Source organism: Protopterus annectens, chromosome 4.part0, assembly GCF_019279795.1.
Source record: "Protopterus annectens isolate FY-2018-M chromosome 4.part0, PAN1.0, whole genome shotgun sequence".
In the NCBI taxonomy this organism is placed as follows: Eukaryota; Metazoa; Chordata; order Ceratodontiformes; family Protopteridae; genus Protopterus; species Protopterus annectens.
In genome coordinates this window covers 424,819,529-424,839,368 of record NC_056733.1, presented here as the reverse complement: position 1 = coordinate 424,839,368, position 19,840 = coordinate 424,819,529, and the positions used below count along the sequence as shown (strand labels likewise).

At 43.1% G+C, this 19,840-nt stretch overlaps 1 protein-coding gene across 1 annotated transcript in view; it reads left to right on the top strand.

Annotated features, from left to right (window-relative positions):
- The window catches only part of ASCC2 (activating signal cointegrator 1 complex subunit 2), a 1,163,586-nt gene that overhangs the window by 1,041,121 nt on the left and 102,625 nt on the right, over positions 1–19,840 (top strand). The window contains exons 15-16 of the mRNA XM_044069746.1: positions 4,653–4,883; positions 12,201–12,297. Of these exons, the coding sequence (XP_043925681.1) occupies positions 4,653–4,883; positions 12,201–12,297 (328 nt within the window). The remainder of the gene's footprint in view (positions 1–4,652; positions 4,884–12,200; positions 12,298–19,840) is intronic.

Genomic DNA, 19,840 nt, shown 5'->3' with positions numbered 1-19,840 from the left:
GTTTGGTGTAGTGGTTGAGGTCTTCATCTCTTAGACACAAGGTTCAGGATTTGATTCTGACCTTAGGTTATTGGCTAGGCTTAAAATGGCCCATCAGGATAGTTAGCATTATATTTATATATGAACTTAAACCTCAAACTAACAACTTGAAAAAGTGCCTTCTGACGTCAAAGAATGCAGACTATTCCACAGAAGTGCTATAAATGCTGAGAGAGGCAACTCCCCACCCCACCCCGAGAAAGTCATATGTATCCAAATAGAAAAAAGGTTTTGTCTTTGGTGCAAGGACAAAAACATTGTTCTTTCTGTGGCAGACATAAACCAAGTGTTAGAATACCTGTCGGGATTGTTTCACCAGAAACTTGTTATTCCAGTATTAAGGTATATGCTTCAAGTATGTCTGCCTGCCTTACCTGCTCTCCCCTATCTATTTTCACCCCCACCTGAAACTTTTCCTTAAAGGGGTCACACATCTTAGGCTCCCCAGGAGAAACCCTGTCCATACCTGGACATTACCACCTTCTGAGCCAGCAGCTTCTGCTCTCCTGAAGATGAACACTTGGAAGACCAACTTATTCGTAGCTGTCACTTCAGCCAGGTGAATCTTAGAGCTACAAGCAGTGATGTGCAAGGAACACTTCACTGTGTTCCATAGCAAAAGGGTTACTCTTAGAGCTAATTCTACCTTTATGCCCAAAGTTAGTATCTAAACTCTCACTGAGTCAAGCTTTTCATTTGCCAGTGTTCTTCCCTAAACTACTAGGACTACTCTACAGATCAAGAAATTTCTTTCCTCTGATTCCAGAATTACACTCTCTCAATCATACCTCCTACCTAGTCTTATGTATGGCTCCCAGATCCTTACTAATCTTGACTCTACCCTTCTGACCAAGCTTGAAACCTCCTGTAATAAAATAGGACATTTTGCAGCAAATCAAAACTATAAATTCCATCACTGCATCTCATTAAAACAAATGGACTGGCTAGAACTACCTCACCATCTTGTACTCTCTCAACACTCAATTAATTCACTCTATCCTTTACTTACCTTCTTTCTGTCTAACACTTGCTCCACTAATTTCTTATTACTCTCCCTCCAGACAACTTAGAAGCTCTCATCAAAACTTACTCCAAATTTATAAATCCAAAACTAAAACTGGATTTAAACTGTATAGTTATCACCCATCCATGTCCTAGAATAAACTACCTCAAGAAGTATGGTCCCTTACCAACACAAAAGTATTCAAGTCAGCATTAAAAGACCACCTCAGAAATCATTGGTACTACCACTGTACTCAGCCATAAAGTATATACATATTTTCCCTCTTTCTCCCTCTTCAATTCTAGCATACTATTCCACTGTACATCCCTCCATTCCCTTACTCTAGAAAGCCTTTATTCTAAACTACTGTTTAATCAAATTGTATTGCAAAGACTGTAAGTAGTCTACTTTTTCTGTTGTGATTGTACTGTATAGACTGTTTTAGAGTTCTTAATATTTTTTTTCATTGCTTACGCTATTTGGTAGAATAAGCTGTGGTGTATTAATATTTGACTGCTGTATTTTTATTTGTAATTTTACTAAATGGAGCTTTTCTGCCCTGGTCACTGCTGAAAAAGGGCACCTGCCCAGTCAGTCTAACCCGGTCAACAAATGTAAAATAAATAAATAAACCACAGAAGAAAGCCAAGCAAATCCTGTACTCCCTTGATGTACACTGACAAATTAGGTATTGTTAAGTATTACCTAGACAGGGCAAATTTCCCTAACAGAGCAGGCCAACTACTAGTGGCCTTTGCAGAAGGAAAAGAAGGCAGACCAGTCTCCAGACAGACTTTCTCTAAGTGGATAGCCAGCTGCAATACCTTCTGTTATGCCTAACATGGTAAGCCAGTAACAACCCATGTCAAGACTCACTACACTAGACACTGTGCAGCCACACCACTGCCTTACTTAAAGTTGTTCCTACACAGGCTGTCCTGTAAACTGCTATGGGTATCTGTCCATATCTTTACTAAACATCACCATTTAGCCAATGCCTCCAGAGTTAGGACAGGGTTTACAACTGCGGTCCTACAAAACTTGCTTTCCCAGGGGCCAACAGACAGCCTTCTCCCCAACTAGTAACTTTGGGAGTCCTCCCAAGGATTAGTACTGCAATACTGATTATGAAGAACATACTACAGTTTGTCACACTTACCATAATTGTAGATACTTGAGTAGGTCAATGTTGCACTACAAATTTCCACCCTCCTAACCCTCTGCCTGCTGCTGTCTCATGGCCTCTCTTCCCCAAACTGGGAGGGGGGTAGCATTTCAGATGGGCATTTCTTATCCACTGTCATCTCCTACTTTTACTTCTTGTACATAGCTGGTACCTTCCCCTATCCCTGTCCAAAAAATCATCTGGAAGGGTAGTGCTGTCTTCAGATATCAGACTGCTGCTCATCATCTAGAAAGACTTGAAGATGGCATCAGCAAATACCCCTCTTATACTATGACATCGAGATGTTAACCATCAGATATCTGTTGTCAAGGGATGATGAAAAGACTGTGAAAATCAGGCCAGTCGAGGGCTTCTGCATGGCAGAAAGACACAAGGATCTGTACTGCAACACTGATCTACTCAAATATCTACAATTATGGTAAGTTTGACACAACTGTATGATCCTTCTAGACATAGTCCATAAATAGGGGGGTGCCTTGGATAGATCTGTTTGCCTTCATCAACAGCAAACAACTTCTGCTCTTTTGCATTAAGACCTACTGTCCTAAAGCTCAGAAAATGGTTGCAGTGCACTTTCTTTGGAAAAGGAAGTTCTTATGCGCCTTCCGTCCACTTTCCTCCACTTCCTCTCCTTCCCAAGATCTTATTAAAGATCCAAAGAGAATACCCAAAGATTTTACTGGTGATTTCTTATTGGCCAAGGGAGCACTGGTTGTCCCTTCTCTTCCACCGAGCCAAGGGCCATCACCAAGAGCTTTCCTCTGTAGTGGACTTGTTCACACTGCAGAAGGGTTCACTTCTACATCCCAACCTGTCATCCCTCAAACTGACTATGGATGATAGGATTCTGATACCTTTTAGGCATCAGTTTTCTGAAGATGTGCTTAAGGTTCTCCAAGAAGCAAGAAGACCTACTACCAGGAAATCTTAAATAGGAAAATGGAAAAGATTTACTATATGGTGTCTAGCTAGACACCAGTACACACTACAGGCTAATACCCCAGTGGTCCTATCTAACTTGTGTGAACGAAGTCTGGCCTAGCATACTCATCTATTAAGGCATGCATTTCAGTCATATCTGCATGCCTACATTTGCATCTTCCTCTTCTGGCCAGACTAGAGGTAAAGCTCTTCTTAAAAGATGTACTCCACCTGAAACCTCCTAGGAAAGCTATTCTCCTGCTTGTGACCTCAGCTGTGTGCTGGAAAAATTTACTCTCCCTCCTTTAGAGACAGCAGCCTCTGCCTCTGTCAAGTTCTGTACTAGAAAAACTATTCCGGTAGCCCTCGCCTCTGCAAGATGAGTCTCTGATCTACAGGCTCTTATAGCAGCCACTCCCTTCATTATCATTCATAAGGATTCATAAGTACAGATTGTCTTTAAGGGCCAGTCCCTCATTCATGCCTAAAGTCGTAAATTAACTCTCTCTGTCAGTTCATAAAACTTCCCATTTCTCTAATCCACAAAATAAGAGAACAAGGATTCTATGTTCTCTTGATATTCACCGGTAGCTTAGAGACTACCTGGGTAAGACTAAAGATGTTCACAAATGTGACCAATTGTTTGTCTGTCTGCAAGATTCCAAGCTAGGAAACCCAGTTTCAAATCAATTTGTTGCTAATTAGATATCTAAATGCATATATTTTTGCAACACTCAACATTGCAAAGACATGTTCTACTAGACCAGTGGCCTTATCTGGAGACTTTTACAAGAGGATTGACTCTAGAAAAATTTTAGAAAGCTACTTGGTCTTGTATGCATACTTTCACCAAACATTACAGAATGGATGCCTTTTCTAAATCCAGAGCTGCCTTCACCAGGTTAGACCCCTCTATATTACTAGACAATTCTCCTCTCTGTCCTCCTACCACCCCTCACACTTCTTAAGCTTTGGAAATCACCCAACATTTTAGAATACTGCAACATTGATCTATGGAAGGACGTAGTACAGTTATATAAGAACTTACCATAACAGTAGATGTCCTACTGATCACTTTTGCAGCATTTCTTCTCTCCCTGTCTTCCTCCCATCCCTGATTTGTCCTTTCTTTTACCTCATGAGGTTAGGTGAATCACTGTCTTTCTGCATCTCCCATCTTAGCTGACCAATTTATTTAGTCTCTCAGGCCTCTACAGACTCGCTGGCTTGGAGATGGTCTGAAGATTTACACCCATATGTCTGTTTATGTGCCATTATGCTTATGTATGACTCTTTGGACATTTTTGGCTTTGGTAACCCAGACTGATGTCCAGGTTGTTTGGAGAGATAACCCTGCAGTTTGGAATACTGCAACAGTGATCATTAGAACATTTACTGTTATGGTAAGTTCTTGCACAACTGTACTTTATCTCTGTCTGTTCACAAATTATTTTGTTAGCTTACTGATATAGTCTCTGCTTTCTTTGTTTCATCCCACACCAGGAAAGGTGAGGATGCAAAAAGCTTGTTGAATGATAAGAGCCACATTTCACAGCTAAAGGGTCGCTATGAGCAGTACAGTATAGTGGTGGAAGAGGTGCCTGTGCAACCAGAGGAGGAAGGTGGATCACGATTTTACAGAGATGATTATGAAGATGAGTATGATGACACATATGACTCCAACCAAGTGGGAGCCAATGATGCTGACTCAGATGATGAGTTGATTAGCAGACGGTAGGCAAACTGTTCTTTCAGTCATTTTTGAATGAAATGAATATAAATCATACTGCCAATGTGAGACTGTAGATATGCACATTGTGCAACTGAATGTTTGTCTAATATGTTCAATATACTTGTTGAGGACTTTTTCAGTTATGCTTTTCTTTTGTGAGTTAGCACAACTTAAGACAAATATACTCATATAAGTGGTAATTCCAACCTTTCTTATAAATTGTGATTATTATAAGTCATCACAGGTGAGAGATATAATGTAGCAGTCAGCCTAAATTTCATCATATAATGTAGTAGTCAGCCTAAATATCATTTTCTGATGACTGTTTGAATAGTCTACTTATTTTTTTATTCTGTTTGTGTCACAACATTGTCTTTCTTGTAAATTTTTGGGAGATGTTTGTATTTTGATGGATTTTTTTTACAGAGTTCTGTATCATCTGCCACTTTTGTCCTGCAGGCATGCAACATTCAGACAGTTTAGGTAACTGGACTGTAGCACTTCTTTGATGTCAAAATTGTTGCATGGAGGGTTATTTCCCTTTTACATATTTTCTTTCACTATACATCCAAGATGAAAAGGAAAATACTTGTTTGTACTGCTTCAAACTTTGATATAACAGCAAATGTACTAGAAAAGGTTAACTTGTACTGTGTAGGAAACTCATAGTCACAGCAGGGAGTGCTGATAGAAATTGTTTGTTGGTCAAGTGCAGATGTTCTTCGTGTTTCACTGTTGCAGTCATTACATTTGGGTAATCCTGCTGGCAGGTTGCCCTCAGTCGGCCTGAATTCCAAAGTCTTGGGTCCTGTGTCGGCTGTCGTCGCCCCTTCCCTGATGCCAGGTCATCAGGGGTGTAAAAGAAGCAGCCAGCGCCATTTTCTTTAGTCTTTCTTGCCGCGCGGTGCTCGAAGCAGAAGCAGTTCGCAAGTGCCGGTCGGCCAACTCCTGAGATTTTCGAGTTTGAATTTCAGATCCGAAGTCTTCTATAAAGCTAAGTACCCCGTTGGGGAAACTTTTTTTCTTGCTCCAGAACCGATGTCAGAAAAAGTTAATAATTGAATTTCTTGTGGGAAGCAAATACCTCATAAGGACTTTCATTCTTACTGTATTCCTTGCCTAGGCCCCGATCATAACTTTCTGGGTTGTCGGTTTTGTGCTAGATTTAACCAATGCACTATTAAGCGTCGGTATGATTTTGCTTTGAACTACTTTGGACGCAGGTTTAGTTATCCAGAAATGTCGTCGGAAAGCCATCTGACTACCGGAATTCACAAAAAAACAAAAAGAAAAAGAAAGACACCCGAGGCCCAAAACCGACGATGAAGCTTCTCCTAAGCCAGCCGCCGGTTCTCAGTGTGGCGCTTTTGCAGCCCCTGACGACTGTTACTTTAGAGTCGCAGGCCGCTACCGACTCCCACGTGGAGTTGGCCATGCCGCTGGAAACTCAAGGTATTGAAGCCTCTGACACTAATCCTTCAGATGGGTCCGGAGCCGCTGAACAGGCACCGGCTTCTGCAGGTGTATTCAGACCCAAACATCTATACATTAAACCGACTTCAAAGGCAAAGACTAAAGCTCTTTCAAAGGCAAAGAAGCAAACTCAAGAGCCACGTGAACAGGTCTCCATGCCCAAAAAACAGATGCTCAAAATGGCCGAAGACTTGATTACCTTGATCAGGGGTTCCCATCCCCCTCCTGATAAGAGGCCTAGGCAAGAGACTGACTATGAATCTTCAGATCAGGTTTCCATTTCTTCTGATTCCTCTTCTGATCAGGAATATTATTTTCCCCCCATGAGGATTCTGATGCTGAAGAATCCATTCCTTCAGCTTCTCCTCCTGAGGACTATTCCTTTGGGGAAACCTTACATACCATGAGGGAGCATTTCCACTGGGAGAGCCAAGATTTTTCAGAATCTAAAAAGAGGCTCAGGGATTTCTTGTTACTACCTCAGCACAAGCCATTAGCCATCCCTCCTGTGTTGGACATTGTAGATGATGTGTTTTCGGAGTCTAGCCTTACTCCTGACTCCTTGCTTCCAGCTCCTGTTAAGCCTGACAGATATTACAGGGTTCCTGACTCACATAAATTCCTTTTTAAAAACCCTGCTGCAGACCCAGAAACTATTTCTCTGGGTCCCAAGGGAGTTGAGGCTTCCGCTGCAAAAAACCCTACCCCTGCTTACACGGATTCTAGGGCACTGGATAGATGGGGAAAAAAGGTTTACACATCTGCTACCTTGGCTATAAGGGCCTTAAACTGTCAGTTTCATATGCTCAAATATCAGCAACATGTCATGGCATTGCTTAAACAGAAAATGTTGTTAATCTCTGAATGTGCAGAAAACAAGGAAATGCAGGATATATTGCATGCAGCTGAACAAGTTGGAAAACATACTTTGCAATGTGGTTTTGATTGTTTAGAGGCCTCCTGCAGGGGCCGCAGATACAGGTTGTGTAATTAGAAGACATGCTTGGTTAAAGGAACAAAATCTGCCTGATCATGTTAAAATTAAATTATTAGATGCACCTTTACAGCATGATACTTTGTTTGGTGTTAAGGCAGAAGAGGTGTTAAAGAAAATGGAGGACAAGGCTAAATCTATGCAAACGGTCAAAGATTTCTTACAAGTACAGCCGCCTAGGTTTAGTAGACACTGGCCAACTAAGAACTGGTTCTTTCCTGTGTCAGACAGACCTCAAAGGGGCTGACCCAGACGCCCTAGAGGCAGATCCCAGGTGCAAGGTTCATACAGGTCAAAGCAATGGGGTGCTTCTACCTCCAAAAGTGGAGAAGACAAATCACAACCTTACAGGAAACAGTCCCAATGACTTCCCCTGCCGGCACCAAGCACTTATTTTCTGGCAGCACCCTTACAGGGAAAATTAGCACTTTTTTCTCAAAATTGGCATATTATAACCAAGGACAAGTGGGTACTAAATATCGTGTCACAGGGCTACAAGTTCCATTTCCATACCCTGCCAAAGACAAATGGCTGGCCAGATCTGCCAAAAAAATCAATGGGCAGAGGCACAAAAACAAATCTCATCCTCATGGACATGAGTTCAACAAGTGCCAGAGCAAGAGCGGGGACAAGGATTTTACTCAAGACTGTTCTTGGTACCCAGAAAGGACAAGGCCTGGAGACCAATACTGGACCTATCGATTCTGAACACATTCCTGGATATACCAAAATTCAAAATGTTGACTTTGCAGCAGCTTCTATCCATGCTAGGCAAGAACACTTGGCTTGTAACTTTAGACCTAAAAAAGGCGTACCTGCATGTTCCAATCAGACAATATGCAGAAAATACCTCAGATTCAAGGCTGGCTCAATGCATTACCAATTCTCTGCACTGCCCTTTGGCTTATCTACTGCGCACAGGGTCTTTACAAAGTGCCTGGCACCAATAATTGCATTCTGCAGACTAAGAGGAATACAAATATATCCTTACTTGGACGACTGTCTCATTCAAGCAGAGAACAAGGCCATCCTTCTACAGCATCTGGCATTTGTGAAAAAAACTTCTAACATGCCTAGGGTACACAGTCAACAAAAAGAAATCAAAACTAGTACCCTCTCGAGATAATATTCCTGGGTGCAAGCTTAAATACAACTGCCCAGATGGCTTATCTCATGCCAGACAAACAAAGGCAACTGACTACCTATTTCAAAATGTTAGCAACAAAGGCCCAGTTATCTGCAAGAAAAATTCTGCAGGCTTTGGGCTTCATGGCATCCTGCATCCTACTCCTTCCATATGCGAAACTGCATATGAGGAAACTTCAGTGGTACCTAAAAAGTGTTTGGACTCAACATTGCCACAGCCTGGAAACTATAATTACTCTCATCCCCTGCCTGCAGCAGGAGTTTCGATGGTGGGCAAAGGCTTGTCACCAAAACAAGGGACAGCCATTCATATTACCCCCAGCCAGGCAAACACTAACAACGGATGCATCAGATTATGCCTGGGGGGCCCACATGGCAGGAAGATGTATTCAGGGAACATGGACCTCAAACCAAATGCATCTACGTATCAATCAAAAAGAGATGCTAACTGTTCAAAATGCCCTGAAAGCCTTCAAGGACCTGCTTCATCCAGGACAACTACTGATAGACAGACAACACCATGGTCATGTGGTATATAAACAAGCAGGGGGGCACACATTCTTACCCCCTTTGCAGACTAGCCATAACTTTGTGGGACACAGCATTGACTTACCAAGTACATCTGCAAGCACAGTTCCTGCCAGGAAGTTAAAATACCCTGGCAGGCGAACTAAGCAGAAACCACAAGGATCCCCACGAGTGGCAGCTGAATCCACAAGTCTTCAGCATGATAACAAGGAAATGGGGATGCCTGGACTTAGATCTATTTGCTTCCCCTCACAACTACCAACTAAAGAGATTCTGCACAAGGATTTAACACAGACAAGAATGGAAAGTGGACACCCTATCCTTCAGCTGGAAGAACCTATCAGTATATGCCTTTCCCCGTCTGCCTCTCCTCTCAAAGGTACGACAAGAGAAGCCAAAGATGATACTGATTGCACCAGACTGGCCCTGCCAGCACTGGTACCCAATATTAAGGAGCTTGTCTCAATGCCCAGCATGGACCTTACCTCAAGTACCGCATCTACTGTCCCAGCAAAACAATCAGATCCTGCACAGCCAGCTCAGGACTTTAAACCTGGCAGCATGGCAGATAATGTAGCCATACAAAACACACCTCTCAGCAAAGCTGTGATGGATGTCATTTTGGAAGCCAGAAGGCCTAGTACTAGAAAATTTTATGCTGGAAAATGGAAGGGATTCTGTGCTTGGAACCAGACACAAGGAACAGATACAGCTGTACCAAATATTCCTCAGATTTTATAATACTTAACTGACATGCTGGACAAAGGCCTATCTTTCTCATCTATTAAAATTCATGCCTCGGCCATTTCAGCTCATTACAATGCAGAGCCACCAATCTTTTCTCATCCCTTATTAAAACAGTACCTCAGAGGAGCCAAAAATTGAAGGCCTCCAAGGAGATCACCAATGCCTGCATGGGACCTCAACTATGTCTTGGAAAAACTCACCCTGCCTCCTTTTGAGCCAGCTGCTACTGCTGATATAAAGTTTTTATCTTGGAAAACAGCTCTGCTCCTAGCAATAACTTCTGCAAGATGAGTTTCAGAGCTACAGACACTCATGGCTGTGGAACCTTTTATCATTTTTTATCCGGACAGGGTCTCACTGAGGACAAACCCAACATTTACGCCTAAAGTGGTGTCCAGTGTGGCTCTTAACCAAACCATTCATCTGCCAACTTTTTATCCAAATCCACAGAATAAGGGGGAAAGAATTCTGTATTCTGTGGACGTACACAGACAACTTTGATTCTACTTGGACAGAACCAAAATTTTCAGAAAGACAGAGCAATTACTAGTGGCATATGCTGCAGCATCACAAGGAAAGGCTATGTCAAAGCAGACAATTTCAAAATGGATAGGTCACTGCATTTGTTTCTGCTACTTATACCATGGCAAGCCACTGCCTAAGGGCATTAGGCCACATTCCACCAGAGCTGCAGCCACTTCAGCAGCCTTTCTCAGGGGAGTACCAACCAAGGACATTTTAGAGGCAGCTACTTGGAGTTCAGTGCACACCTTTACAAAGCACTATCATCTGCCACTCTGCTCTAAATCCAGGACAGGCTTTGCCACTGCAGTACTGCAGGGTCTCATAGCTGCTCCTAACGCTGTTTAGCTCCAGCCTCCCAACCATAGCTTTGAGAATCTACCCAAATGTTATGACTGCAATAGTGAAACACAAAGAACATAGTACAGTTGTGTACACTTACCATAAATGTAGATGTAGTTTATTCACTGTTGCAGTCCAGCTTACCCACCCGCCATCCCCCCTTTTCTTCTGATGGAACCTATCTTTCCTTCTCTGATTTATACAACCTATGTGGTGTATTTGCTTGTGGATGAAGGTAAAGTTTATATTGCTGCATGTAATTTTATATATACATATAAATTTTGGCTACCCTTTTAGGAGGCACCTGACGTCTGGGGTAAGAAAAACTAAAGAAAATGGCGTTGGCTGCTTCTTTTATACCCCTGACGACCTGACGTCAGGGAAGGGGCAACGACAGCCGACGCAGGACCCAAGACTTTGGAATTCAGGCCGACTGAGGGCAACCTGCCAGCAGGATTACCCAAATGTAATGACTGCAACAGTGAATACACTCTAACATCTACATTTATGGTAAGTGTACACAACTGTACTTTATAGGCAGATGAATTATTACCATGGGATAACTAGACCACTAGTCGTCTTAAAGTAAACAAGTATAGCAGTTGTCAGAAGTAAAACTAAAACATTAAGAGATAATACTCCTAATGACCTTGTCCTTCGGGTGCTATCTGTTTTATGTCCTTACCCTTGGCTGCCATTGTTATCTTTATTTTTTTGTTCCCATCCTGGTACCATATAATCCTCTGGCTGCTGTCTCACCGTCCATGTCCACCCAGTGCCTGAATCTCCCAATTGGTCCATCTGAGTAGGTGAGCCACTTGACTCACTCTTCAGGAAGTTGACCTTGACAGTAACTCCTTTGTTGTTCCTGGGAATGGGGGATCCGGAGTTGCGTGCATCCTTATAACTGTTGATCAAAGTCTGTACCTTAGAGAATGGGTAGTGCAATAACATCAGAGATGCCATTATTGCACAGGCATCAAGCTCCCCTCCTTCTCAGGATAGGAGAGGTGGATGTTTGCTTGTTTATCCTCTCTCTCATAGTCAGCCATACTGATAGCTTCCTTTTGTCTTGAACTCAAGTCACCAACAGTGCAGACAGATGCTGAGCCTCTGCCTCAGTGAGCCAACTCATATTTGTAGTTTTGTTGGAGCTTATCCTGCAGAAGTAAGGAACTTACTTTGTCTTGCATTTTAGGTAGATTTAAACTACTTGTATATGAGAAATGGTATGCACTAGAAGGTCAGCAAAAATAGGGAGAATGGAATTGGCTACTCTAAATTTTATTTTGATTTAGCTTCCATTTGTGTATCATGAAGGTAGATATAGTCCATGATATTTGGGAAGGCAGTTATATAAAACTTATACATTTAAAAAAACATTTCTAACAGCAAGGTAGCAAGAACTTCAGCAGTGCTGTGATATGCCAAATGAGCACATACCCGTTATGAGCACGTAGCTTTTCATGCCTGCTGGGTTCACTTCCATTCTCTTTGGTTATGGGTTTCATATTAAAAAATAACTGCCTAAACTGCAACTAAAATATTTTATTGTCTGTCTTTGCAGCCCCTTTACTATTCCTTTGGTGCTGAGAAATGGAGAGCGAGATGTAAGGCAAGATGAAGATGAGGAAGAGGAAGAAGTCGATGAGCAAACTAAAAAGGTACTGAATTTTGAGAAGGGGAAATGTAGTTTTTCTGTTCTGTTTTCCTTGGTCTTTTTTTTGTCTCAGTCAGCTGGTCATGCTATATTTGCTAGGTGGTATGTTCTTTCCCTGTAGCTGTCTTACTGTGGGAGTGCTTTATATTTTTGCTCTGCTTTTGGTGCAAATACCCATCCCCAGGCATAAAGCATGCAGGGCACCAGTGACGTCTACCATTGCCATCTCCGTTGCTCATGGCTTGCTGCAAACATAGTGTTGACCAGATGGTCCCCAGGTAGTTCAGTAGCCCTGAACGTCCCCTTCCTTGAAGGCAGCTTGCTTCCAACTTCATAAAAGTTCCACTGCCACCAGCAGATATCTTTGTGCGCAGTGTCATAATAGATCTATCAGCAACTGGAAGCACTGTTTCAGGGGATATGTTTCCCTGTTTGAGTTGCAGAACTGGTAGCACATAACCAAGTCAGGGCAGGACTGAAGCCCTAATGTTTTTAAGAAATAAGAACTATCACATGTTCCTTAAAGGATGGTATGCTTGACAGCAAGTTTGATTTGTAAATTCAGGTACCATGTGAAATGCCTTTAAGATGCATTAACATCCTTTCTCTGTCATATTTAGTATTACATTTTGTTTGTTTCATGTAGAACCCATAAAAATTTAAGACTGACAGCCAGATTCAATAAAGCCTACACAGTCTGTTTACATGTGGGCTTCGCGCCACGACACACATGATAGCACACCATTATGGATTCACTAAGAGGCTCTACACAGTGTGTAGAGCTGTGCACAGCTGCGCAAACAAGGTAAACAATGTGGCATGCAAATTATAACATAAGCAGCTGAATTGTATGCTAATCAACCAATCCAAGATGAAGGAGCTATTCAGCAAGCTGTAAAGCAACCTTGTAGACTCAGTGCTGTTTTTACCTGCAAATTCCAAAACCTGTTTGAATACAGCCACAGAAAGGAGTCTACACAATGTTAGGGGCTGCTGTTCCTTTAATTCATGTGTATCTGCAACATGTTGAAGTCTGTGTTGCTGCTAATAGACCAAGGCCAAGAAGGAGAAGAGTTTTGAGAACCTGGGTAACCTATCACAATATGATATGGAAATTATAGAGCGCTACAGGGTGGATGGAGACACCCTATTAGAACTCTGCAACCTCTGTCATCCTCAACTCAGAGCCAGGGCAAACCGAGGGGAACCCATCCCAGTGGAGACAAAGGTATGTGGAGCACTTAGAATATTAGCTACAGATACCTTTCATAGACCAACAGGGGACATGTTGGGGTGTCACAGGCATCAGTGTCCAGGATCCTTCATCAGTTCTTGAATATTATGCTCCAACATGCTAGTGACCACATATATTTGCCCCGTACTCCTGAGGGTAGGGCCAGAATTATTCAGGAGTTCTACCCTGTAGCACACTACCCTGAAGTAGTGGTGCCATAGATTGCACACATGTAGAAATTAAGGCACTACCCTGGGAACAGGGAAGGCTCTACATTAATAAAAAGAGATTTCACTCTATTAACTGCCAAGTTGTGCGTAATGCCAAGGGAATCATCTTTAATGTGTGTGCTGGCAACCCTGGCAGTTACCATGACTTGCATATCTGGTACACCTCCCAACTGTATCAAATGTTTAATAGGGGGGATATCCCACAGGGTCATTTACTGGGGAATGGGGTTATACACTGGAACAGTGGCTGATAACATCCATCAGAAATGCACACACACCCAGTGAAGCATACCATAATGAGGCACATGCTGAAACTAGAAATATCATAGAGCATGTGTTTGGGCTGCTGAAATCGTGGTTCCTCTGCCTAGGTATAGCTGGGGGAGCTCTGCAGTACAATCCATGGAGATGTACTGAAATACTCACAGTATGTGCTGTGCTTCACAACTTCATCCTGAGAAAACAGCTACAGCAGGATCAGGAAGGGGAAGGAGCATGAACCACCAACGCCAAGGTCACCACTGCCACACGCAGGTGAGGAGTCTGGGTGGAAGCAGCAGCTGGTGTGGGTGTAGGCAGACGTAGGCATGCTCAATATACCCTTGCATTGGCTAAAAGACACTGCATCACGCACTCACTCACCAACATTGCCTAAAACCTTCCTGCTACGCACATACATATAGTAACACTGATGCCAGGCAACTCTCACAACCTTTACCCCCCAATGTATTGGCTGTGTACTGCTTGTATCAGACAGAGTCAGCCCTGAACTAAAACTGTTGCAGCTGCTGGATTTACAAGGTAAGTGTTGAATCTGGAATGTATTGTGTAATAATATGAATGACTGGCATATCATTGCATTTTGCTACTTGGTAACGTAAGCAGGTAAAAGGTGGGAGATTTGTACAGAAATGACCTTAACATGTGACAGCCGAGATTTATTTGACTTATGTTTGTCCATTATTAAGTAGTAAGCCTCAGGCATCAAAGATTCACAGTCATACCTCTCAGAAGTAGTGATGGCCACTGCATGCACCATACTTTTGTACTGGAAAATCCTTAAAGAGAGAAGATAGAAACTAATGATACTCATTGCAGTTTCAGGCTTCGCAACCCTCCCAAGATCATTCACAATAAAGCTGGAAAATGTTGATGCTGTCAACTAACTTTCTAAGACCAGTACAGTCAAAGCTACATTTACCAGTTCAACATCACAAATGCAGATATACCAAGCACTAAGTCAGCTATGCACCCTGAGCATCAGACACAAAGCTTATGTATCCCTGAATCCAAAAGATATAAAACAGGGATATGGCACAGGGTGTTGGGGGGGGGGGGTGGTCAGGAAGCCTAGGCTGACACAAAAGGTCTGTGAGTGTGTGTGAGTAAGAAAGAGAAGCAATAAGACATTTGGATAAAGCAACAAATGGCCAGTGGGACAAAATGTGTTTTAAGCTGCACGGCTGAACCATGTAACTGTTGTGTGCGTCTGTAGGGGTCCTCCAGGTGAAATTGGTTTGTGAGTGTCTGCATGAACACAGCCAAGCTCTGTGTTAGCTTTACATCTTTGTATGCTGGACAGGTATGAGCCACGTATGGTAGAGGTGGCAGTTCATCATTGTTGTCCCCTACCATGAGAACTGGCTCTGCCGTTGTTGCACCGACACATCCACTCCCATGGTCAGATGCACTGCTGCTATCTGAACGTGACTGATGTCTGCTGAACAAGCTCCCCTCACGAGTATGCCCAGAACCAGGACCCTGACCCCATGCTCTGCCATGTCTGGTCTGGACAGCGCACCCACTGACTGAGCAGTGGAAATACTGCCACTGTGGGAGCGTGATCTGGTATGGCTACATTAGCTAACAGCAGATGATGTGACTGACCTATACCCACAAGGATGCCATCCCACTCCCAGCAGGCGTATCACAGACACCGTTTGTTCCAATGTGTCATTCATCCAATACATTGAATTGGCAACATGGTGGAAGCAGTCATGTATGTCAGCCTGTACCGCATCTACAACCCTAAGCATTTCTTTGGAGCATTTATGAGGACATGCCTGTGCCTCCATGACAGCCCTAAGCATACTTTGAGTGGCATGGGAAGAGACACCTGGATCAGGTAGAGGATGGACAGCAGGCCCTCCTCTGAGCACCCCTAACAACCCTCCTGTGTGGCACCTCTCCCACACTTTGGCTACAGCCAGAGTCAGCAGGCACTGAAGCCACAGTAACCACACTTCACTGATCAATTGTCTCACCCTCCACCTGTCCATTATCTTTGGGCTCACTGGAATGCTTAGGCGTAGGCCTACTGGATGTGTCCTATGTCATTTCAGGGGATGACTGCATGTCAACCTCAGTGTCAGATTCAACCTCTGCACTCCTTGACTGTGCCTCTGTTTGGCCAACACCATCACCAGAGTCTGCTGCTACTCTGATATCAGGTGGTAGAAGTCCCACACTTCCACTGGCAGGATCAACTGTGATAGTAAGCAACAAATATAAGAAAAATTAATATCTAAACTACTATACTCCAATATATGCTAAAAAAATAACAGTGCTGCCACTATTAGACAATACAGCAGTACACACAACAGTCCTGACATCAACATAACACACTAAAATATTTCTTTGAATTGCTCATCAGTACTGACATAAAAATATTTGGCTTATCATGTGCAGATGATGGTATCCTCTGCATGCCAGATGGTCCTGGAAGAAGTTAAGCAAAAGGTAAGGACAACATCATCACAATTAACAGTAAAACGGGGGGGGGCAATATTTTCATCTTTTATATGTCCATTAACTATACTTTCAACAAGAACTTGGATGATCACTCCAACCTAAGCTAATCAATCAGAATGTGTTATTAACTGTAGCAATCTTCACCCCCCCCCCAAAAAAAAAATTCTTGTGAAACAGAAGTAATATAATGATTTAATCATACCATTCTGCTGTCAGCCAGAATGATACCACAGTACAAGGACAAAATGATTGACTTCAACAATTGGCTAAGCTTCTGTTGTTATTCTAAGGGGATCCAGTATCTGTCTGCCTGGGATGACATGATCGACAGACCATGATGCTTTGCCAGAGATGGCCTGCACCTGTCGCCCTTGGGATTCCGGATATTGGCTAAGGCTCTTGCCACCCCTATAGTGCTTTTTTTTAGACGAGGTTCAAATGACAAATTCACCACTGTAACAGGTGCAAGCAAGCAAAGTTTGAGGGTAATGCTACTCAGTGGTAGAAGTCTAAACCTCAAAATGCACTCACTCGAGGCACTCCTTAAAATGGAGAACATCAACATCTGTGCAGTAACAGAGACCTGGTTCAAGGCTCCAGAGAGCACCCCTACATTACCAGGCTATAAGTCATACCACACCTTTCGGCCACCTAACCTGGACCAAAACACTAAAGGCGGAGGCATGTTCATATTCATTAAGGATATCCACACCTCCAGGCTAATTGGTCAGCATAATACATCTGAGATTATCCAAGTGCAACTAACTCTGGGCAAGACCGCAGTCCAAATTGTAGCTTTGCTACAGATCTCCCACCATGCCCCAGGATTCCCACTCCTCATTTCCTGATACACTGGAAAATATTAGGGTACAACCCAACATCCTAATAATGGGCAATTTCAACTACCCCACCATTAACTGGGAAAACTACTCGTGTACCAATTCTTTTGCTCAACATTTTCTGGAATTCATAAATTCCAATGCCTTGGATCAACTTATACACACCCCCACTAGTGGCGGCTGTATCCTAGACCTGATCATTACCAACATGGGCAACCAGTGTTCCACACCAGAGGTCAATTCTTCGTTGGTCAGATCCGACCCCAAGCTAATCACCCTAGACGTCCACATCTTGCCCCCACCCCCCATTAGGGAAACCACTGTAAAAAATTTCTCCAAAGCCAACTTCACGCTTAAGACAGAAGTGGCAAACTTTATGACACCCATGAAGATGGACAATAGAGGTATGACTGCTGAATCCTACACAAATGCACTTTATAAGCACTTACATGAGTGCATGGATCGTGCTATCCCTAACAGAACCAAGATGCTATCCTCCAAAAAAAGAAAGCCAATCTGGTGGTCCCCTGCCATAAAAAAACTTTACAACAGAAGAAAGAAACTGTTGCAAAAAAGAGTAAAATCCCATGATTGGAGGAACTCCCTGGTCAGCCTCAGTAAGAAGCTGAGATCCCTCATAAAATCCTCCAAAGTTAGTTACGAAAACAAAATCGCCACTGATTCTAAAGACAACCACAAAGCATTCTATAGCTGTGTCAAGAATCTCAATGGTAACACTCAGATCTGCTCTGAGTTACAGCACAATATCACTAACTATACAGAACCAATTGATATTGCCAGCATCCTGGCAGATAGGTTCATTGCTAACTTTACCCCCCCCCTCTCACCCCCTAAAGGGCCTATCACTATACTGGAAGAATGCAAAGTTCCTGTAATCACGGCTGCACAGGTAAAAAGCACACTCTCCAAAGCCAAGAACACAGCATCCATGGGACCTGACAACATCCCAGGCTGCGTTCTACACGAACTACAGAACAAACTGGCACCCCACCTAAGTACCATCTTCAGTCATAGCCTCACCTCAGGCTTTGTGCCCACTGAATGGCGCACAGTGACAGTTATCCCACTTCGCAAAGGGGGAGCCACCATGGAACCCGGGAATTACCGCCCCATTAGTCTGACGAGCCTGGTCTGCAAGGCCATGGAACGTATCATCATGAAACTTATAAACAAAGATATTGGTAATATCCAAACTCTGGACCCCACCCAGTTTGGGTTTGTAAAAGGCAGATCATGTCTCCTAAACCTGATATACTTCTTTGAAGCAGTTGTCAAAGCCGTAAACGAGGGTAAGGTGGTTCACACACCCTATCTAGATCTCGCCAAGGCTTTCAACACCATCCCCCACTCTGAAATTATAGATAAACTCAATAAACTAGGTATAAATCTCAATGTCACAAGATGAGTTGCCAACTGGCTCACTGACAGAACCCACACTGTGAAACTAGCACTCCAAATCCGACTTCAGACCAGTGACAAGTGGAGTACCACAGGGTTCAGTCCTGGGTCCTCTCCTGTTTGGTATCTACTTCTCTGAAGTACAGGCTAACACAGAAGGTCTTTGGCTAATGAAGTTTGCAGATTACTGCAAACTAGGAGCCATAATCGAAACTCCTAACGATGTGGACATCCTACAAAAGGGTCTCGCTGAGACAGATTCCTGATGTCAAAGCCATGGTCTCAAGCTCAATGTCAAAAAGTGCATTGTCATCCTCTTTGGTAAAAACTCTGTATACATTAACTACCACATAGGCGGCAGTCTACTTAACACCGAAAGTGTGATAAGAGACCTTGGGACACAGGTGGACAGTAGTCTCTCCTTTGATAATCACATCACCACAGTAGTCAGGAAATCCTTCTACATGACACACCTCATCACAAAAGGTTTATCATCCAGGAAAAAAAGAGGTTACTGTTCCCCTCTACTCATCACTCATTCGATATGAACCTCACTAGACATCTACAATAACTGGAAAGGCCACAGAAATACCTCACAAAGAGGATTACTGGCCTTAAACAGATGCCCTATGCAGACTGTCTCAGAAAACTCCAGCTTTACTCTGCTGCATATTGCCTACTCAGAGGCGATCTCTGCCTAACTAACAAAGCTATGTCAAACCCAGAGCTGTTGGACATGCTCCACTTAAAGAAATCCCAATCCCTCTGAGCTACATGCTCTAGGGACCTAATCCTTGTCACCACAATAAACAGAACATGCTAGAGGGATAGATTCCTGTCCCAGAGACTTCCCATACTCCGGAACAAACTACCTATCTATATAAAATGAAGATCTTCATTAACACTCTTCAAGAAAAATCTTGATGATTGGATGGGAAATAGGAAATTCACCCCGTGGATCACTTCTGTGGCTCTCCTCGACAGGGGCACAAGAAAATAATTTTCTTGGGTGGCAAAAGCCAGGGTACCTTTTTGGCTAGACTTATATATGCCCTAGTGCCAATAGCCTGGTAC